The sequence below is a fragment of the Harmonia axyridis genome, chromosome 2 (genome assembly GCF_914767665.1).
Source record: "Harmonia axyridis chromosome 2, icHarAxyr1.1, whole genome shotgun sequence".
NCBI classification, from domain to species: Eukaryota; Metazoa; Arthropoda; class Insecta; order Coleoptera; family Coccinellidae; genus Harmonia; species Harmonia axyridis.
In genome coordinates, this window is record NC_059502.1 from 1900853 (window position 1) to 1924652 (window position 23800).

The 23800-nt window shown below is 34.2% G+C and overlaps 2 protein-coding genes across 3 annotated transcripts; both read right to left on the minus strand.

Moving 5' to 3' along the window:
• Positions 1-27: 27 nt before the first annotated feature.
• Positions 28-19462, minus strand: LOC123672025 (protein enabled). 2 transcript variants are annotated; one of them, XM_045605979.1, is made up of 8 exons: positions 19266-19462; positions 6422-6587; positions 6181-6336; positions 3543-4130; positions 3245-3397; positions 2692-3010; positions 1962-1986; positions 28-377 (listed from the first exon to the last, which is right to left on the minus strand). In XM_045605979.1, the coding sequence occupies exons 1-8, from the start codon at positions 19268-19270 to the stop codon at positions 368-370; spliced, it is 1422 nt and encodes a 473-aa protein (XP_045461935.1). In that variant the 5' UTR covers positions 19271-19462; the 3' UTR covers positions 28-367. The 2 variants fall into 2 exon arrangements, with proteins under 2 accessions (XP_045461935.1, XP_045461934.1); XM_045605978.1 differs by lacking the exon at positions 19266-19462 and adding an exon at positions 11429-11815.
• Positions 19463-21144: 1682 nt separating this feature from the next.
• Positions 21145-23538, minus strand: LOC123672028 (pro-resilin-like). Its single transcript, XM_045605981.1, has 3 exons — positions 23386-23538; positions 21904-22194; positions 21145-21846 (listed from the first exon to the last, which is right to left on the minus strand). The coding sequence occupies exons 1-3, from the start codon at positions 23389-23391 to the stop codon at positions 21601-21603; spliced, it is 543 nt and encodes a 180-aa protein (XP_045461937.1). The 5' UTR covers positions 23392-23538; the 3' UTR covers positions 21145-21600.
• Between the last annotated feature and the right edge of the window lie 262 nt (positions 23539-23800).

Genomic DNA, 23800 nt, shown 5'->3' on the forward strand with positions numbered 1-23800 from the left:
AAAATTAGGAAAGAAAAACTTGAAATATACATTTCAAAAGTTTATTGAAATACTGGATATAAATTAAATAAAGTTACAAATTGATATATTAATATGTAAAACAATAAGAATAAAATGTGCAATTTTGACTTGAGATCACAATTGAAATATACCTTATGAGAAACCTGTGCAACAGATTTCCCCCTCATTAAATGCAATAACTGAATTAAAATAAAAAATACAATATCACAAAGTTATTTTCATATGTTATTATTATTAATTTATTGAATAGTAAGATTAATTAAAACTACTGATCTTATTTTACACAAGTAGATCAGTATGTCGAAATTTTCACCCACAAACTTGCCTGTTTGGGGACGCTTTAAATTTAACCAGTTCTGTAATAAAAATTACATCTTTCAGCCTAACAATATCCGAAAAAGATATTGACATATTTTCACATATTTATGGTTGAAAGGGAATACCATCACAAATTTCGACAATCATAAAAATACTAATAAGAAGAAAAAACCAATATTCAAAAATAAAGGTGTCGTTAGTTGAAAATTTTGGAAAATGGATCCTTTTCAGGACTAGTTAAAGCAGTAGAAATGAGGAGTCTGGCATAGTGTTGACGTTGTAAAAAAATTTCGTAGGAATACTTACCATCTCAATAAATAATAACGAAGAGAAAAAAATAGTCAAAGTTAAAAAAAAAATGTATTCAAGCACATCATTTGGAAAAGCCTAACTTAGAGATTTGGAAAGTTCCAAACTTTGAAATACATTCTGGAATATTTATCTTAGAAACTAACATCATAAATTTTATATTCTCTTTGGGATGTTCACAAAAAAAGACTAGTTTATACAATCGACAAGTTTTGAATGCAAATATAACAATACCTTTTTCTTCAATTATACTTACATAGTTAAGTCTAAAAAACATGAACGATGGGTTAATGACATATTTTTCGATGTATATATGATTTGACACTAATCTATTCAGTTTAAGCAACTAGCAGATTCTAAATATACGTGGTCATATCCTCACTGTTCAACAAAAACGGTTCGAGGTAAATTCAAGTCTGTTTCGACGTTCACATCAAGGAAGAACCGGACAAAAATGGATCAAGCTCGAGGTTTTTGCTAATTTAATTGGCTTAAGCGAATTTTGATGATATATAGAGTGATTCACAAAGACCACACCAAATTTCAGTAGTGGATACCAAAAATTTTAAATTACCCACTTTTGAAATTTTTTGTTTATTTGTGAAATACTTTATATTTTATATTAAAATTTTAATTTTGTTCTTTCAAGTTTTCTTTTTGGAAATTTGTGCTAATCTGCAATATTTCAGCAGCAAAACCGACCAAGCTCAATACAAAAATGCGATTCCTTCTCAATTCTAAGAAAAATCATATTTCAACGGGGACTGTTTCAAATGCAAAACTCCTGTATAAAAAAATTATCAGTCTATACAGACCCGTCATTCTTTGGAAAATGAACGTCTCAACGTGTTTGAATTCGCATTGTGGAAGTCCTTTCTCAATATTTGGCTAGCATATCTAACAACCAAAGTCGAATTTTTTGTGTGGACCATCATTTTGTAATGTGTTTTCTAAACGGAAAACATCCAAATATAGGAGACGATGATATATTAGGTTGTAGTAATTCGAGAGATTGATAATAACACTTGGTTGAGAGAACGGTGAAAATTATCAAGGTTATCGTATGAAGGAAAAAAATAACATTATCAAAAAATATTTATAGGAATCAATATAAAATACATTTATGACCCGCATACATGGATACTTTCTGCTCCGAAATAATGAATGTTCTTATAAAAACTGTTTATCGATGATGATGTTAGAATTTTGGTACCCATTATACATAGCTGCAGCAAAAGGTATGCATGTAAGGAGCCTCACAACTTAAAATAAAATAAATACTATACTAGGGTACAAATAAAAATTGTAATTACCTTCGGTTCAACTCTGATTTGATTGCTGAAAAAAAAAAAGAGAATTAGAGAAAAATTAGCAAGTGTTTCAATAAATGAGGGATTTTATGCTATCTCTGACGATTTGAGAGATGTTTGGAAGGAAAACTAGAAATGCAAGATTTTAATATGTTCAAAGGGGTAAAAGACCCTAATTTGCAAAGCCAGAACTCCTGAAAGATGAGTTAATAATAAGAAGAGAATCCGCAGCAAAAAAATTAATGCTATAAGTGTCAATGATGATATTGCATGATTCATAAAAGAATGTAGTGCCCCTTAAAGAAGAAGGATAAAAAGGAGAAATAGAAGAAAAAGAAAGGAGAGAAGAGATTAATAAAATCGTACAAAACAAATAAGTGAATCGGCAACACAAAAATTAATGTCATAAGTGTCAATGAAGATATTGTATAATTTATAAAAACCAAATATTGGGATGGTTTGGTAACCTTCAAAGAATCTAATAATAATAAATATCTAGCAAAATAATTGATGCAGAAGTATACGACAACAGGAAGAGAGTCTTATATGGTTAGCATGGTTGAACCATATATGTAGTTCACAATGACCTAAAAACATAGGATGTGAAAGATTGGAGACTCTTATTGGACTAGTTACCATTTGAAGAAAGAGAAGAACAAGAATAAGGAGAAGGAGGAAAAGAAAAAGAAGGGGAGAATAAATTAAAACAATCCCAAGTCATTCCATAACTTACCCTCTATTATCTCTTGCTTCATTTTGTTTAAGTCCTTCCTCAGTCCCTCCATCATATCTTCTTTCATTTTCATAACGTCTTTCCTCAGTTCCTTTATCAGTTCGGCCTTGATGCTCTCCATTTCGGTGGGACCGATTGCCATGTCACTCAAACCGTTCACTTTGATCGTCTCTTCAGATGCTGAACCGAAACGTTTTCTGATGCTCTTGGGCGACTCCGCGTTAGAGTGTTTCGAAGAGCTGGCTGGCAGGGTGTTCGTTTTCTCCCAGATGGCGGCTTTCTTGTCTTCGTCGTCGGGGACTTTGTCTTTCTTTTCTACCTGAAAGCGATTTGTGAATAAGAAACTGATCCCTCTATTGGTGCATCCAACATCAATCCATTTTGCAACGAAATTGCATGTTTGTAAATGGTTTTACAATAGCAATTTAATTTAAAATGGATACAATATGGACAACAGAAAATTCTACACTTTTTAGCCGTGGTTTAGTCGGTTCTTAGACTACAGTTGTAGTGAGCATCTTCAGTAGAAAAACCTTATAATGAATAAACTTACTGCTGCTCTTCTCCTAGCTAAAGTTTTGGCCATCTCATCCATCATGGACGCCATACTACAACCAGCAGCTCTGCCTAAGGTACCATAGTTACTGCTTCCTCCGCTACTCGTCGATGAACCACTGTTTTCTGTTGGAGGTGGAGGTTGAGCAGTCTGAAAAAAAGATTACTTAGTATATGTTCATAAATAAGTCATTTGCTCTTTAAATAAACCACAAAACCCGTCAGACAAGAATAAACTAGCCCCCAGAGAACATTACGGGACCACAAACAGAACCCTGAAGAACCCCGGTCCTCACCTTATTCTTCTTGAGCCTGGCGCTCTGCAGTTGCGCCGCCAACGAGTTGACCTCGCTATCCCCGCTACTCTGCGACCTCGTCATGCAGGGTAGGGGCGGTGGTGGAGGCGGAGCCAAACCCGGAGGTCCGGCCGGGGGACCGCCCATCGGAGGCGGGGCTCCACCCGGTGGGGGCGGAGGGGCTGGAGGCGCGCTGACCGTTCTCTGGTGACCCCCTCCGCCCATGGAAGGCGGGGAGACGGGGCTGGGCGCCAGGTGGTTGGCGGGCGGCAGTTGAGGGGCGACGGGAGGACCGTTATTCTGGGGCGCCATCGGGGAGGTCTGCTGCTGCAGCTGAGGCTGCTGGGGGGAGGCGTAGGCAGAGGATATCCTTCGCTCCTGCATCGCTGCGACGTCTTCTTGTGTCATGGTGCGGTAGCCGATGTCCTCTTCGTATTGGTGCTGAGGTGGCTGGGGAGGCTGAGTGTGTTGTTGGGGTTGTTGCATGGGCGGAGCGTATTGTTGCTGTTGGATTGGGGGCGCGTATTGTTGTTGCTGGATGGGAGGTGCGTACTGAGGGTTTGGTTGTCGTACTATGTTACTAAGGATCTGGAAATAAAAGTAGAAATTATTAACTTGGCTTTGGTGCGTAAGACAGTGAAGTGTTTTTTTGTCATGGGGGCGTGAACGAAATGATGATGTCCCCTAAATGGTTTTTGTTATTATTTGAGATGATTACTTTCATTTTGTTCTTTTATGGGGTTTTGAGTTGATTTGGGAACCTGATATGCGTTCATAGAGTTGACGTATTACCTATTGATGATTCCTTATCGAATCAATTATATTATTCTTCCGTATCCAACTGACCTTTGGAGTTTCAATTGGCTTGATTAAAAGATCAATTTTCGATAAATGTGCATTCTGATTTATCCGAAATGAAAAAACTGTAGAACTTTTTTTTTCAGTTTTCTTTCGTTTTTGGCTCTATAATTCATTGTACAACCTGTATATAAAAATAATGCTTGAAATTCCGACAAAACAGCTGAAGAAGCAGAAAGTTAATTGAATAATATAGGTACAATTATAATTTTACCGCTACATCTGCAATTTTTTTAGCGTGTAAGAGAGTTCAAGCCGGTCCGCACCAACTTAGAACGGCTGAAATAAATTACTTCCTTATCAAAATTGTCAACAGCGAGCGCCAATTAATTTCATACACGATTGCCATTCTGCTGTCGAGATGGTCAATTGTTTAATTTATCTTTCAAATTAATTTATAAACAAACCGTTGTTTCACGATAAGCGATGATTCTTTCCTATCACTAAGGACAATTCTTATAGAGTATCAATAATAGTATATTATTCAACGAGCGGTAATGTAGGTCATAACTCACGCAGATGCTGTTTGCAGCACGAGCCGCAGGCGAGTGCTGTAATTCATCAAGTGAGTTATGACCATTACCGCAAGTTGAATACTATACTTTATCTACGACTATATCAATAAATACTAAGAAAAAAATAGCCTTAGAATAAAGACAGAAGGAACGGGAAATAAACATAATGTGCTCGAACCCGTACAAGAGAGATGGAAACTTAGTGCTACCAATCACAATCGAACTAGCTTCGGCTAGCTCTAATCCAATACAGAGTACAGACATAGAAATTTATTGAAAAACCTTAATAATTGCCTATAAAAATGCATTAAAATATACCAAAAAATATTCCCTGTAAACGATGACTTAATGATCTTACTGCTACACCAATCTTGAAAATTTTTTCAAACTCCTTTATATTTTTTCGGGCAATTAATTCTGTATGGTAACATTAGCTGTTTGTCTTTTGGAAATGTATACCTATATAATATTTCATCTTCACTATCTGAATTAATCGTTTTCAGCAAAACATTCACAATTATTAGATATCAACTTAATTTGAAAACGTCAAAAGTGACATTCCCTCGGACATTCCTCCCCTCAATAACAATAATGGAATGTTCCCTTTCGGCCAATCGAATAGAAGCAGAGAAGTATAGAAGCACAGATCCATATTTTCCGATTTATAATAGTGAGTTATAGTAGTGAGTTATTATAAATCACGCTGTTTGTTAATAGATACTATTAATTGCTCGAAAGCAGTTGAATAATGAGTTTATAATTCAATAGGAGTAGATAAAAGTAGATTAACTGCTCGATAGTAGAAGTATCGCCTGCATTTTTTTCAGGCAAGGTTCTTTTGTTGAAAAAATATTATGTCTTCTTATCATGACTGGCCTATGTTTTGTGAAAATTTTATTCAATACCTTTGACTGTTTTTGCCAGTGTTATCTTACAATACGTCTAATTAAGGTCTGAAAGAAAATTAAACTACAAGTAAAGGGTTTTCCAATGAAAGGTTTCATTTCGATATTGAAAAAAAAAACGAGTGTATTTTAAGGAAAATCAATGGATGTTAATTTCATTGTAAATGAGGATGGTATGCTGATAGAAACGATCAGCCTAATGGCCGGATAGAGAGAAAGGGCAGCTGCCTGGAGAGAGTATAACGCTTTTTTCCTTACGTGATGATTTCTATTAGTTTGATCATATCGATGTTGAAGAACTTTGTTTCAAACCAATCACTTTGGTTTGGTGTTTTTAATAGAAAATTGATCTCAACTCACCTCTAAGGAATGGAACATCGCTCTCGCGAATTGATCTGCGTCTTCTTTCGAGCTGAAATTCAACCCATAGACTTGTTTGTTGTCCCTCCATTGATGGAACGTTGCCGTCGCCTGGTTATATTTCAAACCCTTCAGAATGGCACAATTTATGACTACCTAGAGCAAACGAAACAAGAGATTTTCATCATCGGATCTATCGATGGTTCAAAATTGGAATTTTTCGAGTGTTTTTTTTACTCACTTCATGATCCTGCAACTTCCTCCCCACTACCCGGAACGTCTGTTGAACTGTATGCTGGTATATGTGGACTTTGGAGAGACCGGAAGAGGACCCTGAGGGAACCCACTTCTTGTTGATGTCATCGTAGATCATAACACTTGCCCGGGCACTGGCAATCGACTGCTCACTGAAAAAAAAAAGAAGAAATTAATAGTTTGTGAATTTCCTAATAGATTTTTTAATGGGATGATTTCCTGTCAAGGCATTTAGGAGGTATTTCATTCTCCTAAGAATTCTTGAGCATGTAGCAAGAGAAGGTTACCAAGCGTTTTCAGAGATATATCTTTCTGATATTTGACATATTGGTTTGCCTTGTTCAATTTGGGAATTTGTTTATTTTGACACATGACATGTATTACCTATATTTTAAAGTTAAGACCATGAAGATTTTTATGTCTGGATGTGTCTCTCTTGATTGTGTTTCTACCTGAATTTACACTGTTAGGTACAGATTGATTGGCCCTGAAGATGGCCATGTGAATAGCCGAAAGCTTAGTAACATTCAATAAAGAGTTTAACCAAAATCCCAAGGGACTTATTACCCGATTTATAATTCTTTTAGTTTATGAATTTCTTTACTCTCCTATTGATTAATGCATGGTTAAGTACTTTAACTTCATCAGGTAGGTGATTATATATTTTTGTTCATAAATATCCAAACTACTCCTGAGTTTTTTCGAGGTAATGTTCTCTGGTGGTACAAAATCATTCCTACTTCTGATTATGTATTTATGATTTTGTTGTGTTTCGTTAACTTTTCTTTGTTTGTGGAAGTATGTCAGACAGCAAAAATAAATGTCAGGGACAGTACGTATCTGATAGCTTTCGAAAGCTTCTCCACAGCTTATTCTTTCATTTAGTCCTGCTGTTATTCCTATTGCATTTTTTTTTGCGAGCACTCGATGGCAATGAGAAGCAACTTTAAAGAAAAATTCTCACATCGTGAGTTGGACTACTTTTTGGAACTCCCCCGTAACTCGCATTCTATCTCGTAGCTGAAATTCCAACAGCAGAGTCAAAAACGGAAAACAATACAAACGGTAGCAATGCGTTTGACGTGCTTTCAATTGCAATAACGTCATGTCAGTTGACCAACTTCTTATTATTATTGATATCGGAAACGCAACATTGCAGAATCGCTCGAATTTTGTTTACGATGCGTCCCAAAAATTTAAAATAACAACGTTTTCACGTCAGTGAATCATGGCTATATTTCATAAACGAATGTTTGTCGCTATTGTTGACTTTAAACAACGTAGTTGTAATCATATTTCTTCGACATTACTGATAATGGCCAACTAATTTGGAACAGATATTTTATCGGCGTTGTTGGTACGTCTGTTTTCCTGTGGAGTGACGAACGTGGAAATGGATGAGGTTGCTGCGATTGGAGTACCTCAAGGGCGCGTTTTGGGTCCACTGTTATTAGTTTATTGGTCCTATGAAAACATTCGGAATATTTGAGAAATAGAACCTTTTTTTTTTAAATAATCTACGACGGAGAATGTCTAGAGTTCTTCAGAGCGATCGCCAATCCGGATACTGAACCCGCTCAAAGCTGCTTGAATCGTATGACAGTATTTTTTTCACCAGAAGTGAATATTTCGTAAAAACAGCTGTTTCAATGAAAACCAGTTGATTTCGCCAAATGGTGATGAAATTTGTAGAGAGCCTTCGTTTGTTCATCTTATGATTCAATAATATACAGGGTGTTCTATTTGAAATAAGGAATATTCTGCAAATTTTCATTAACAGAATTTGTTAAGCTGTTTTTCATGACCTGTATATTACTGATCCAGCAGATATTTACGTATAATATTTAACTTGAATTAAATTCATCGTAACTTTGTAGAATCAATTATTTCGAGTGATTAGTATTGAAAAAAAACTTGTCATGTTCGAGCAATAAGAAGGATACCCCATAAAGATTTCTATCTCTAATAGCAGGAAGGTGAAATTTATTTGTTGATACCATTTGGTATTTCGACCTACTCATTTTATATGTTTTTTTCATTTTCAATAAATCATGTACCTATACGAATATATTCATTCAACTTTGAAACTAAAACGTGCCTTGATTTTATTAAACAGGTTCTTCAATGATTTCAAGTTGTCTCCACTAGTTTAATTGATGGAATATATTACAGATTTGACAAATGATCACTTGAAGCTCACGATATTTCTTTATTATATTAAATCATGTTTTTTTGGACAGCGTAACGCAATCAATATTAGATAATTAATTTTGATATTCCTGTCCTTGTTTTGTTTTTGCGACGTTTCATCATCTATTGCGAGATTTTCCATGATGAATATTTTGTGAAATACCGAATGATATTTAGTCATAGAATTTCTCTAGATTTTTTTTTACTTTGTTTTGAATGTTTTCATTATTTGCGTTATTTTTGTTCTATCAGATCTTTATTCTATTCAGCAATATTATTTCAACGGACATTAGCATTTTTGAAGAGAAAATTTTTTGCATTAACAAGAAAATCATCATATTAATTTCAATTCAAGTTCATGTGTGGTGTTCGTACCTGATATCTGACACTCAGATCCAAATTCAAACAATCCACAAAATGGGTAAAATAAACAGCAAGCAATATTGTTTAATTTTACGATTACTCTACAAGTACGATGACCTTATTGAGTCATGAATTATTTGTAATTCTTTACTTAAATAATATAAAAGCAATAAAGGATAAATATTCACTGATAATATTATTTTCATTTCGTGTCGAGTCAAGTGAATAAAATCTAAACAATCTCTTCAAACATGAGTAGGAATTTTTTAAAATTCAATGTAGAATGACAAGTGATTGTAGAAGCACTAAATAACGGAATAGAGAATTTCATCTCGATGAATGAGAACCCTGGGGATCACCCTGTACAAGGGTCGTCAATTTTGCCAAACTACAAAAGGAGGTACAAAGCAGTCAAACATCTGTTTATTCCGTTCATCAACTTTCTAGAGTAATTCTATAATGCCAGATGTTACAACTATCTTAATTTTGGGATTCGTGTTAGGACCAAGTCACCCAAAATTTGATGTGGAATTACTGGAGCCAAATGATATCATAATTTGGGAATTCCATACAGACACAACATTCTCATAATCTTTTCCTGTATGCTATAAATAAATGACGAAAATATTTACTATCAAATTTCCTTTACAATTATATCTATTCTTTATCCCAAATGATAACGAACAATACTGCACAAGGAACCAATTTCGCGTGATAAATTATTATATTAGAAAATGGTTCTGGACCCTGGTAATGTCGAGATATTTTTGTTCAAATCATTTTTCCTTTTCCGGTTCTAAGAATATTAAGCGAATTATCTCAATTAGCTCAGTAATTGATCTACAATTTGCGTAGTAGGAAGTAAAATTTCGCAATTGTTAATCACAATTCACAATTTCTATGTTTCGTTAAATTTTGGAAATCCGATTTATGATTTTCAAAGGCTGAAAACAACACAAAAAGCTAAATAAAAAAATTATCAACAGGAAATTGTGTTAGAGCTTTAATATAATTTTGAAAGAAATTATGTTTGGGTTTGAATATCGCAACATATATATTTCATTTTCCACAATTTCTCAATACAGGAAACAAATATTGTTTTATCACACCGTGGTTTTATTAGATTTAAAGATTTATGAAACGATTTCAGTATTCAGTGTGGTGAAAGAGTATTGAAACAAATTCAAATTCTGCAAATTTGTCCAATTGTTCCATAGACTTTTTGATTGATATTGATTTGGAATGAAAAAAATGGTTTTGGTCAATTTTTACAATTATTAAATATACATAAGAAACAACAATTGTGGAGCTTCACTGTGAGTTTATCCAGTTTACATTTTCAACGATTTTTAATGAAAAATAACAGGTGAGCTAGATTTAATAGCAATTTTAAACTTAGCGGTGCTCCTATTATTTTTTTATGTACAGGGTGTCCCAAATTCGGTGCTCACTGAAAGCTTATCGAGAACTATAAGACACTTTTTTTGAAATAATAGATAGCAGAACACAGATCATAAATATCTTGATTCGTTTTCTAATGACAGGGCGTTTCTGAAAATAGACTGTTTTAAATATTTTGCTATATCTTGGTTTCTGTTCGAGATATTCAAAAAATTCTAAAACGTTTTTTCAGTAATCTTTGAAGATTTATGATAGTGATAACAGATCATAGAAATATATTACCATTTTGGAGATTTAGAGGAGTGTTGGTGTTTTTGAATGGGAACCCCTTTTTATGATTATACGTATAAAATAAGAAACTAAATAAATTAAATCTCGAAATAAATGAAAAATATTTGAATACAATGTGTCCCAAAAGAATGAAGTCGAAGAACTCAATATCTTTGAAACGGAGGACATTTTCGAAAAAACCGGTAGCAGGATGCTTTTAGGCTTTTTTACCGAAAAAAACATTTTAAAATTTTTCAAATATCTCGAACAGAAACCAATATAAAGCAAAATATGTATTAGAAACAGTAATTTTTCAGAAACGCCATGTAACTAGAGAACGAATCAAGATATCTATGACCTCCTGTGTTCCGATATCTTAGTATTTCGAAAAAAGTTATACAGTTCTCGAGATTCAGTGGGCATCAAATTTGGGACACCCTGTACAACATTTGCTTGTAAATTTCGTAATATAAGTTATTACTTTCATTCACTTCCCTTTCACACAATTAATTTCTATAAATTCAGAATTTTGAAGAAAAAAATCGGATATAATTATGAAATTGAAAAAACATATTGCTAATTATGATAATGAATACAATATTTTTCAAGCAGTTGTGAAGTTTTCACCACCGTTGTACATATATTCGTGAAATTTGTTTTTATCGTTATTTCCATATTTTTTTCACGTTTCAAGGAATTTTATGTCGAAAGTGGAAATAATAAACAATAGGCAAATTTGCAGTATTTCTCGTTAAAAATTCTTACTAACCACTGCCAATACTGCTTCCAGTCATCCTCAATCGAATGCCTAAAACTCAGATTGAGCTCCTTGATATCCTGGTAGATATCCTCAATTGTCGAATCCATAACTAAACACTCCCAACACAAAAAAAGGACTAAATCTACGCGCGCAAATTCAACACCAATGTCAAACAACCGCACGTGACAGTCTCAAATAATTAACACCAAAAAAATCGAACCAATAAATCACTACGGATCAAGTTCACCGTTCGGGAGTTCCCTCCTAGGTTGGCGAACAACTGTCACTACTCACTAGTCGATATCGCTAAAGAGGAAGTGACACTATCACTGTTGAATTTGGGAACGGGAAGAGGCCGACCGCATGCACATCCATGGGATGCGATAAACGCGATAAAGTGTGGCGAAACGTATTCAGCGCCGAAAGTCCGCTTGCAGCTTTATCGAATACGCACCGGGAACAAGGCGCAGCGCTGTCGACTTCGAAAAGATTCGGGCTACCAGCATTTCTCCGAAGGTCGGCGCGGACTGTGTTTATGATCATTCTGGTCGGAATTTGTCGACCGTTACTTTATAGAGGGTATGGTACGTATACAGGGTGTTTACCTTTACCCTGAGGCTCTTTGACGCCTATTTTTTGGACACTTTTAAACTATGCTTTTTTTTTCAACTGCAAATGCTGAAATTATTTCGCAATTTTATTTCAACGGACAGTAACAATTTTGAAGGAAAAAATACAGGGTACGGTACGGGTATACAGGGTGTTAACCTTCACCCAACGGCTTTTTGGTGTCTTTTTTGATAACTATACGCTCTAATAGTGATAACGTCAGACACCGCCATTTTAGTTCTCCTGTCAGTGTTCGGAATCCAAACAAACAAATTGTCATTCAAATAAGTACGTTTTCGTTGAAGAAATTGGCTTATTTTGATGAATAAGATTATTTAAGGAACGATTTTACTATTAATTGATAGTATGAGATTAATGCCAGTAAGTTCGAACTTGAAGTTCAACTAATAAACCCGGTTTTTAAAAATCTGGGGAATGATACAGGATTAAAACTTACTGGTATTAACCTCGTTCCTTCTGTCTATCAATTAATACTGAAATCGTTCCTCCAATACTCTTATTTATGAAAATAAGCCAATTCCTTCAACGACACCGTACTAATTTGAATGACAATTTATTTGTTTGGATTCCGAACACTGACAGGAGGACCAAAAAATGGCGGTGTGTGACGTCACACTAATAGAGCGTATTCTTGGCCACTATTAAACTATGCTTCTTTTTAGCTGCAAATGCTGAAGTTATTTTCTTATTTTATTTCGCAATTTTATTTCAACGGACAGAAGCAGAAGGGATAAAAATAGAGGGTGCAGTAAGTATACAGGGTGTTAACCTTCACCCTGCGGCTTTTTGGTGTCTCTTTTGATGTCTATTTAGGGATGATTTCTGACAAATGTCTGCCACTATTATACTAACTTTTTTTCAGCTGCAAATGCTGACGTTATTTTTGAGATTATGTTTATGCTTTGTGATATAAAAATCATAGTTTATAACTCTTCAGATACTCCCCTTCCAAATTTGAGTTGTCACGTCAAATAGAAATAAATTATGCTTAACGACCTGCTTTTTAAGATTTCAGGAGTAAAAGTTAGGTTGAATTTTCAAGTGCCAGAAAAACACCTGATGGCTTGCGTGTTTTAACCTTCAGTCTTATTTTTTAAAATGGTTAATATCAAATAAGTGATAACATTGGAAAGACCGTTATTTTTCTCTCCACCATGATGGCTAAGGAAGCCTTTTTGAATGGATTTAATTGGATAAGATAAGTTTCAGGAGTCAAATTCGTGATTCAGCAAAATGACCACAGAGAAGACCTGACCTGACACCTCTCAATTTTTTTGTCGACAATTTTCTAAAATTCTTTGAGCTCCGTTTTTAAAAATTGTTCCGAAGTATTATTTATTTTATATTCAGATTAGAATGTATGGCTGCCGATGGAAATATTCCGTATATCTTCAACTCTCAACAAATATAATACTTATCCCTAACTTCAAAGTGTCAAAACACAGATAGTCTTATCTTCGACTGAACTGAAATCAAAAGTGTCACCTTTAGTGGCGTTTACTTTTACAGCATTTTGTTATCTGCCATTTCCTTGCAACTGGTACCTACTTGGATAAATGGTTTGACTATCAGTTGAGAGCTGTCAATCTCCAGCAGGTTCAATGGTACCTACATTAATAAAGTGACGTTTAGGAAAGTCATAAGTTTATGTTGTCACCCTTCTGACCATTTTAGTAACAATGATGTTTGTATATTTTTTATCTAGCAATTGACAGGTTCACTTTTATGATAGTGCCTTGACTTACGCTCGTTTAAGTAATGTAGTAGTTAAAATATTTGTTGAAGTTATCTGATGAAAGTGTTAATTGTAAACGTAAATATCATATTAAGAATAAGTGAGTAAATACACTTTACGCAATTAGCAATGATATAATTAATGAATAATTAAATTTCTCACTTCAGTTAATTGAGTAGAAGATTGCATTTCACTCGAATAATTGTATGGAAATTACTCAATTAGGAAATCTCAACTCATTTGTGTGAATTCATCTGAGCAAGGGCTTTTGAACGTTCGTTCATTGAAAATAAAATTTTATTGATCCGATGACACAACGAGTCTGGCACTAAGCTTGATATTGTTATTTTTCATCTAAACGTAAAATTTTAAATCAGTCGGATTTTTTATCAAAGAAATAGTGATTTTTTCTCGATATTATTTTTGAATTTTTTATTATCAGATGATGCGATCAACTTGAAATTTTGCAAGTACTTTGAATAGATCATTTTTCGTCTTAGTACAAAATTTCAATTTCATCGCATCTGTAGTTTTGGAATTGTTAGGTAAATTAAATTTCATCTGTTTAACAACTTCCTTGTATAATGAATGTACGAAATATATCCACTAGGTATTAAAATTACGTTCATGCAAACAGAAGCTCTACTGAATCATAAATCATAGCCAAGTGCACAGGGATTCGATACCAGTCAACTGTTATAAATCTCGTATAGGTGTTAACAAACGTGGTGGGTCTAAAGGTGGCCACACATCGGCCGAACCGTGTCGGTGGGAGATCCAGATTAACGGTGATCCACGTAACCGAAAAGTGAACGTTTTCTCGAAAGGAACAAACGCCCTGGGGGGAAGAATGACTAACGCAACTTCTAACGAAATCGAATCGGGGCCCCGTGCCCCGTTCTTTTCTCGAATCATTTGCGTGGAACGTAAAAACGTGTGTCGCAATCGACTCGTGCGATAATAAACAAATATTTGTCGTGTGATTCACCTGAGAACAACAAATCTGACGGATCCGTGGAATTTTTATCGGCATGGGACGATGAAGAGCGGATGTTGAAACGCGGAGATTTTTTCCGAATTATTGGGTTTTGAGTTATGACGGATAGGGATCATCACGGTTGCCGTTTTTATGAGAATTTGATTGGTACCTTTTTTTATGGATTCTTCGGTGCCTACTTGATGGAAATTTGTCGATATTGAATGAAATAAAACAAATCGACGACTGATGAGTCGAAATGTAAATCAACCTGAAGAAGCCACGATTATTGTTAACATTTTTGGAAATTATATTGTTTTATTTAATTTGAATTAGTTACTTTTGATTGGGAGGATTCCTATTGAGTGAATATTTCTTTTTGTTGAGAAATGAGGAAAGCACCTACTAGAAGTTGAGAGCTTTTGAGCGCTCGTCTTTAATTCGCCACATAATTAGCGAATGACTGACTAGCGCTTAAGTTTCCGACTTGATATTACGTGCTTTATTCATTTTTTTAATTGATATTAGGTATTCACTTTCCATTTTGTTTAATTTGATGATTTTGACGAGAATACAGTAATAAACATAGGTAGAGGAAGTAAGCAATTTTTACATGTCCCCAACATGGTTAGATTACATTGTCGGAATGTGATATATTTTCAAATCCACAATTTTACTATATCGTTATGAAAGTATATTATATGGAATGAAATATATTTAGTTCAGTGATTTCCGATTAAATATGCAAATTTGAATATTGTCGAATTTATAAAAAACAGAATATTTATTATTTTCTGTATCTACCTGCTGAAATTCAAGGTTTGGCAACTTTTGCTCTCCTAGTGTTATCGGTTGTTTCACGTCGTTTGGCGCGCTTGAAGTTTGTTTTCTGAATTTCTGATATATTTAGGTATTTATTACAATATATTTTGAGTTAATATAAAACGTTGATTCGCTATGGGTCATAAGAAGTGCGTTCTTTGTGGAGAAACTCGCGAATTGAGTGAAATATCGTATTACTGATATATTTTCATTTCCGCGCGCTTCATGTCAAATTTGATAGATCATGTTGGGGACAAAATTTGCTTACTGAAAATGACATATGCTCTCTCTATTCATGTTTATTACTCTGAGGTTCTGACGAAGTTATTTACACAATTTTGCACTAAGCTTGAACTTTTGAATGTTTTTATAAAGCTAGACTAACGTGTTTTATTTTTTTTCTGGGGTGTTGGTGTGCAAACTTCATTTTGAGTTAGCACTCACCAATAAATATTAAATGCCTTCACAATGGTTATAAAAATTTTTTCTTCAGTATGTTGACAATATACAGGGTGTTCCATTAAAATGTTGTGAATTTGACATTGAAGATAATACCGGTAAAACTCTACATCTCCCACCTTCTAACAACTTTTCCATGTCCTAAAGTTCAAGTAGCATCAGGTACGGTCAAATTACGACACCCTGTACGACGCAGATGCCGGAAAAAAAATTCGTATTCGCGAGCGCGATACGTAATAAATAAATAGCCGGAAATTGGTCAGCGACGAAGGAAGCAAGAAGCAACGCGATGTTGAGATAACATGAAGACGCGTGGGTGTAGTCGAAACTGTCGTCCGATATATTATTATGTTTGTGATATTACGAAGGCCGTATACCGTTTGAAATTGACAGAGAGTAAGCGGTCATTTCCTCGTTTTATACCTAATCGGTTAGGAGTTGAAAAGGGGACACTTCGTAGATGCGTCAAATTTTTGTCCCTCTTTATTCTGTGATGCAACACTTCTACTTCTTCTTTTCTAGATATCCAAGAAGCTAAATATAACACTTCACTCAAAAGTCTCAGTCCTAACCATTATAAACACATTTTTTTCTTGAAAATTCAACTTTATTCATCTTCCTCTGACTTTTCAATACTCTTTTCTGTAGAAAGAATCGTCTTTGCTTTAGAAATAGGCTTTTTGACATCGGCAATCATTTCTTCATTAGAGCCCTCAGAGTAATAAACATAGAGGGAGCATATGTCAATTTCAGTAAGCAAATTTTGTCCCCAACATGAACTATCAAATTTGACAGAAAGCGCGCGGAAATGACATATCAGTGATATGATATTTCACTCAATTCTCGAGTTTCTCCACGAAGAACGCTCTGCTTATGTCCCATAGTGAATCAACGTTTCATATTAACTCAAAATATATTGAAATAAATGCCTAAATATATCAGAAATTCAGGAAACAAACTTCATGCGCGCCAAACGACGTGCAACAACGAATGACACTAGGAGAGCAAAAGTTGCCAAACCTTGGATTTCAGCAGGTAGATACAGAAAATAATAAATATTCTGCATACTATAAATTCGATAATTAGGAAAAATGTCGGATTCCAAATATTGAAATTTGCATATTTAGTTGAGAATTACTCAAATAAATATATTTCTTTCAATATAATCTACATTCATAACGATATAGTAAAATTGTGGATTTGAAAATATATCACAATCCGACAACGTAATCTAACCATGTTGGAGACATGTAAAAATTGCGTATACTTTCTCTCTCTATCTATGTTTATTACTCTATGTACGCTGGAGCATTGTTTTGATGTCTGCAAAAAGACAGTAATCACTTGGGGCCAGATCTGGTGAATAAGCTGCACTATTAAGCAGTTGGAAGAGCAATTCGTTCAATTCGTCCATGGTTTCATCGAATTGTCACAAAAAGAATCGTTTTGGAGAAAGAGAATTTTTTGTTGCTTTTGTGTAATTTTGTTCTTGATTTCTGGACTCGATAGATTCAATAACGTTATGTAAAATTCACTATTAGGAACAGGACAATATACCATGCAATAAACCTTGCCAGCTGATGTTTGATAATTTGGTCTTTCATTGACTGCTATCCACGCAGCTGTTATTTTGCTTGCGTTATTTTATGCATTTTTCAAAAACAAATGTAACGTCACTTAACATCCAATACCTATCTCGATCCAGAATTACAAAATTTTGACACGTATCTTTTGATGGTAACAAAAATGTTAATAGGAAAAAGGTAACAATTCTTCATTTCAAAATACATACTCTTTTGATTGTTTTTTCGGTTTAGCTGGTATTAATTTATCTATATTGAACCATTTTCGAACCGAAATCTTTCTCCAGCAAAATGACACATCAATATATTATATTTGATCACGTCCAACTCATATCCACCTGACAAGGGACACTCTGTAAACACAACCAGATAAGGCGTTATCTTCCCCTCAATTACATTATGTATGGACTTTCCGATGATTGCCAGGAAAACTCCAGAAAAAATTTGAATTCGTGTGTAAAGCGAGAGATATAATAAATAATTATAATATGAAAGTGTCGAGGTCATTTTATTTTGTATTCTTTTATCACAACACCAGAAGTAATTCTGGTTGACAAACTCCACTCACTTAATCAAATCATGCTTCACAATTTACTTTGTAACTGTTATGTCAACGTAGTATATGCATAATAACTAATTAAAAAATGCACTGAGCCTATTCTTCCAAACATTCAAATGAAATTTTCTTTGATAACTTTTGGTGAAATCTTCATCGTAGATATTCCATCCCTCCTTCATATACCTATGGCATGAAAACCACATATGGGGTATAACATTTTTCCTTAATATGTTTTTTTTTTGTGATAAAATTTTCCCAGCATCCCTAATTCTCTATACATATGAGCAAATTCCAATCTGCAATGTTTATAACATAAATATTTTAAGCGAATGTCTCATGCTCAAGTTAGTTGTACATAGTACAGAACAAACCCTAATGAACATTTGTTCAGAAAGCTTCCCAAAAGAAACATATTCTTCTTGAACGAAATGAATGAACGTATGTGTTAACCTAACTTACTCGAGTCATCATCATTCAATATCCAAATAAAAGAGGGGCGAGGGATAGAAACCCTGTTAACTTTGAGCCAAACTGCTTTGTTTTGACGTTAATGAAATACAAAGAATTATCATTATTTGTTGAAATAGCAACATATAAAATCTACAACCATTCCCATGATTTTCTTTCGCAATTTTTCTGAACAGGTTCGCTCAAGGTTGTCATAACTCAATTTATGGTTAAACTCATACTTTCAATATAATTCCACTTGATCTGAATCGACAAGATTTTTTCTGATCTACAGCAAAACAAACAAGATAGGAATTCAATTTACTTAAACCTGATAGGAAGCATTCGATCTAACGGAAAACATACGTATGAAAATAATAAAAGGCTATGAAATATTGAAATTACCCTCCGGAGGAATTGTTTTATTTATGGAAAATGTCAAGAAGCTTCTGTCACTTCTTTATGTTACAACCCCTCTGAGAAATAAGGCTTTGCACAAACCAATATTTCAGTATTAGACATTCCTTCAATACATAAATGGAATACAAAGGAAGTCCATAAATGAAATCAGTGATTTGTTATTCAAATTATGCTATATTAAACTATAATATTCAAAGAATAAGCCGAATACCTACCTCATTTTCTCAATCTTACAATTCAATTACATTCCAAGCACTAAATTCACTCAAACTACATGGAACCCACACCGATATCTATCCTATCATCGTTCATTGACAATAATTATCGTTGTTTCATTTAAAAACACAACATAATCCTCACTAACAAGTTCACATCCCAACAGCAACAAACGCCATTTTTCTTGAAGTATGACAAATTCGACCAGCCCGAAACTCAGCCAATGAGGGGGAAGACGCGCGAAATTCGAATTGAAATTGTATTTCTTTATCTGGAGCTAATAATAATCATCATTGAATTTTGAAACAAGCATGAAGACTATCGCATTTTATTTCGAGATGAGAGAATATAGAAATCTTGTTTTCAATTGAAAATTAAATGAGTTTTGGATAGAAAAAATTGTAGATGTGACATAGAGTATATGGTTCATATAATTCGAAAAAATATTTGTATAATTTAAGAATATTTTAGTGAATAAAAAGAAAGTTTGTATCATATTTTAACCATATATTGAGGTTTGTTTAACAATTACTAGGTGATAATTATTGAGAGTTTCATTTAGAGGCGCATCTGACATCTATCGGTATACGTATGAAGCTGTATTAATTTATTGCAGTTATCTTCATATGCAATTCAAAACTTCTCACATTTGAAGTTAGATGAAGAAAATAAGTATCGCATGGTAAGCATAAGAGTTATCTACTATTTTAATTTGAAATAAAGTCTGAAAAATAGGTATTGATTGATTAACGAAAAGTAGAAGCTTTTTTGAGTGCAATTAAATGAGCTGCATCGTGGAAAACTCATAAGTAGATTAATTCAATTGAGGAAAAAACCAAATGAAGTGAGGAATTTAGCGATTTGAAAAAAAAAATTTTTTTGACTAGTACAGTTTGAGAAAAAAAAATAACCATGACAAATTTTATTCGACATTCCTTTCAAAATTTTACTTGACGAACAGAGATGTAGTTTTCCTAAGAAGTATCTACATTTTGTACAAAAAAGATACCGGAAATCAATTCACAAATAATTGCCAAAATTTTTTTGTATCCAGTTCGACAGACCTGTCTTTTTTATTCACGTGGAATTTGAGTACAAAGTTTTATCCGCAACCACTTTTTTTTGCTGATGTGGTTCTGAGGATTTTTTTTTCCAACACCCAAATTTGATGACCATACAATAAAAATATATATTTTGAGTATCATTCACTAATTCGTAGTAGTGTTGCTTCTGATGAGGCTTTTTGATGAGATTCGGTGTCAGGTCATACTAAACGACTTTGGTTTAATGTCCGCCTGTCTGTGCGTCAGCAAATCCTTGTAAAAACTTTAACTGCTACAATTCTTATTCGATTCAGATGGAATTTTGATATCAATTTTATTTCATAAGAACGTCTTATCGAAATGTGGGTGTTTGTTTTCTGCAACGAAACACAAGGAAGAAAATTGCTATAGCTATTGGAGTTGTATTTTGTAATGTAATTTTTTTCTAAGCTTGAAATGGTAAGATGAATGAAATGAAAAAATTCTTTCTATCAATAAATGATGAATGTGCAGATGTATAATGGAATTGAAATTTGGTTTATTTCATGTTTTCAATATCATTACGAAGGAATGATTTTTTTTAAGAAAAAATAAAATGAAAATATTTTGTGAGAAACGAAAAATAATTCACCATAAGATAAACTTTTCCGTATTATCTTTCGAACATTAGATTCTTTTATAACTTCTTCTATTTGCTTAATGCATTGTTGTTTATTTTGCTATTATGATTTCAAAATTATAAATTTTCATCTGTAATGCATTTTTTTCAATTGATGTTGTGATTTTCAACTATTGTGAAGGAGTTGCATTCAAGTAGATATTGAAAACACCATAGTTGACTTGCAGATTATTTATTAAAAAATATATTGTACATTATACACACAAATCTTATATATATAATACTTGTTTCTATATAAAATAAATATGGCATATAATATAATACAAAAAACGTATAACATAAGATGCGATATTGGAAAATATACACATACGTCATTCCTCGTTCTAAATCCAAATCGTACCAAGATCAAAGAAAACCGGAAACTAAACTGGGTTACTATCAATTAAAGCTATACTCGTGAATGCCCTGCTTAATACTGAACGACTAAAACCTAAGCTGATGGTTCCATGCTTATCACCCATCGATAGAACTGTGACTAGGAGGAACCACAGGTGATTCTGATAGAGAAGTAAGGGTGATATGAGAAGATGAAGATGAAGACATTGAGCTGTTTAGAAGAGTTCCGATGAGGTTATGCTCGGAACCATCAGGCTGGTGGTTCTGGTCAGGTTCTTAGTATTGGTATCCACCGTTGCTTGGGCGACCACTGCCGTAACCGTTGTTGACTTGCTCGTAGGTGATCTTGGGCTTGTAACCTTCAGTGTCAGCGGTGTATTCAACAACCTGCCTTCTGCCATCAGGAAGAAGGACGTAGTATCTGCCTTGGGCTACATCTCCTTGACGTTGTTCTTCGTGTCCGAAGTCGTTGCCAGAAGCTGGGTCTTCTACTTTGTATTCGAATTGGTAGTTAGCTGGTTCCTGCAAGGAAAATATTAGGTTAGGTGGTTTTATGAGGTTAGGTTAGAGGTGACTTACAGTTCTGTCTTCGTAGCCTCCGTTGCTGTATCCTCCGTTGCTGGGAGGCAAGTAGTTGTTGGTGGGAGGTCCATATTGGTTGCTTGGTCTGATTACTGCTTGGGTTTGGGCTGGGGCTCCATAGCTGCTGCTTGGTGGGCCATATTGGTTGCTTGGTGGGCCGTATTGGTTGCTTGGTGGACCGTATTGGTTGCTGGGTGGACCATATTGGTTGGATGGTAGGTACTGGCTTGAGGGTACTGGTGGTTCGGCGAAGACGGCAGCGACCAAAGCCAAAAGAGCGAAAGTAACCTAGAAGATGATTCAGGATCAATTATGAGAAGTGTAAGATAAGTACTAGATGATCTGGAATTCTATTGATCTGAATCCGATGATTAGCATACGATGAATTATATGCTGCTTGTAGAGGATGATTGGCATATTGCGTAATTATTGAGATGAATACAATGCCGGAAATGTTTGTCCCATTTGAAGCACTTAGTTATGCGGGTATTCACGTTTAAGTATTAGTTGAATTGGAAAAAATTTGGTTATTACTCAGTTAGTTAGCGTAATGAAACTGGTTTATGTTGTGTAATGGTCGAAGATCTATATTATTAGCTAATCAAATTTACGCCTTAAACTTGTCGGTGAATATTGGATATTGTTGTAAACACTTTATGTGATAGTCGATCAAAGATATATTCTTAGACTTGAATTAAAGAGGTGAAAACTTTGAAGCTTTGAAATTTTGCTGCTTTCAGCTGATGAAGTTAGTTTGAAGAACGGCTAAATGATGGAAGTTGGATTTGTCTCCATCCCGAATAAGAGGACTATCAAAACATCGGAAAAATTTAGGAAACAAAATTGAAAATTTAAAAATAAGCAGACTAGAAGAGCAACGATGGTTTTTGGGAATTCTGAAAATTTCAGTATATAGTAAACTTCAGATTTGCAGTGAGTCTTGACAATCTATTGCTTAATTAAGGTTGATGTCAGTTTTTCAGTTGGACAACAAAGATTGCTCTGCATTCGAAAGGAGATGATATTCAAAAGTCAGAATTTAAAATGTGTTTGAGATTTAAACTGAAATCTAAATTCGTTATAGATGTAAATGTACTATTAGAAGTTCTTTGGAATTGAGATTATGATTTTGTTTAGGTTCTCTTCCTATTTTCGAGATTAATAGTTCCAAAAGCCAATTTTTTTACAGGAAAATCTGCTGGGTCTACTAGTAAGATATATTAGGAGGAATGCATTTGAATTAGAAAAAGGAGAATACAAGAGAGTTGTTTTTATAAATGGAACCAAATTAAATTTTGGGAATAGATTATATTAGCAAGAATCTTGTTAGTTACAATTTTAATAATTAGACTACATGACTTGATTTTTTTGAGGGGTGAATTCAGATTTGATGTTGAGGGTAGTTTAGATTAGGTTAGATACGTTGTAGTTCCGACGTTAATAATTCTGGGAAAAGAAAATTCGAAATATAAGCCATACCTTCATGTTGTCGATGTTGAGTGTAAGATTTTTCCACACAAAAAAAACTGAGCTGCTATCAGATGACTGATGGTAGAAGAGGATGCGATTGATCTGATTTCTGTGATCCACCCGTGAGCTTATATACAAAAATCCGAAATAGTGGGTGTATTTCGCTAAATGCTTTACTTTCATCCCAAAACAACGTATCCTATCGGGTATTTGAACCCCCTCTCATAACGTTTGTTAGACTTGCGAAGATGTTACCTTGTTCATCTGCAGTAATCATCCTTTTACGGCGTTTGGTTTATTACGGTTTAGTTGTTACAGTTCTTGAGGAGAGTCACGCGTATCTTTATCTAGTTCAGCGTATGTCACGTCTGGATTCTCGCACTTCAGATCGTTCTCGCACTATTACGGAACGCAGCCCTTTTGG

What these genes read in the sequence shown, in the direction of transcription:
- LOC123672025 (XM_045605978.1), bottom strand. Translation starts at nt 11,526, where the DNA reads ATGGATTCGACAATTGAGGATATCTACCAGGATATCAAGGAGCTCAAT. An exon ending in GGAAGTTGCAGGATCATGAA is followed by an intron (nt 6,337 to 6,421) that starts GTGAGTAAAAAA and finishes CGTTTGCTCTAG; the next exon opens with GTAGTCATAAATTGTGCCAT. An exon ending in TAGCTAGGAGAAGAGCAGCA is followed by an intron (nt 3,011 to 3,244) that starts GTAAGTTTATTC and finishes AATCGCTTTCAG; the next exon opens with GTAGAAAAGAAAGACAAAGT.
- LOC123672028 (XM_045605981.1), bottom strand. An exon ending in GAGGCTACGAAGACAGAACT is followed by an intron (nt 21,847 to 21,903) that starts GTAAGTCACCTC and finishes TTTTCCTTGCAG; the next exon opens with GAACCAGCTAACTACCAATT.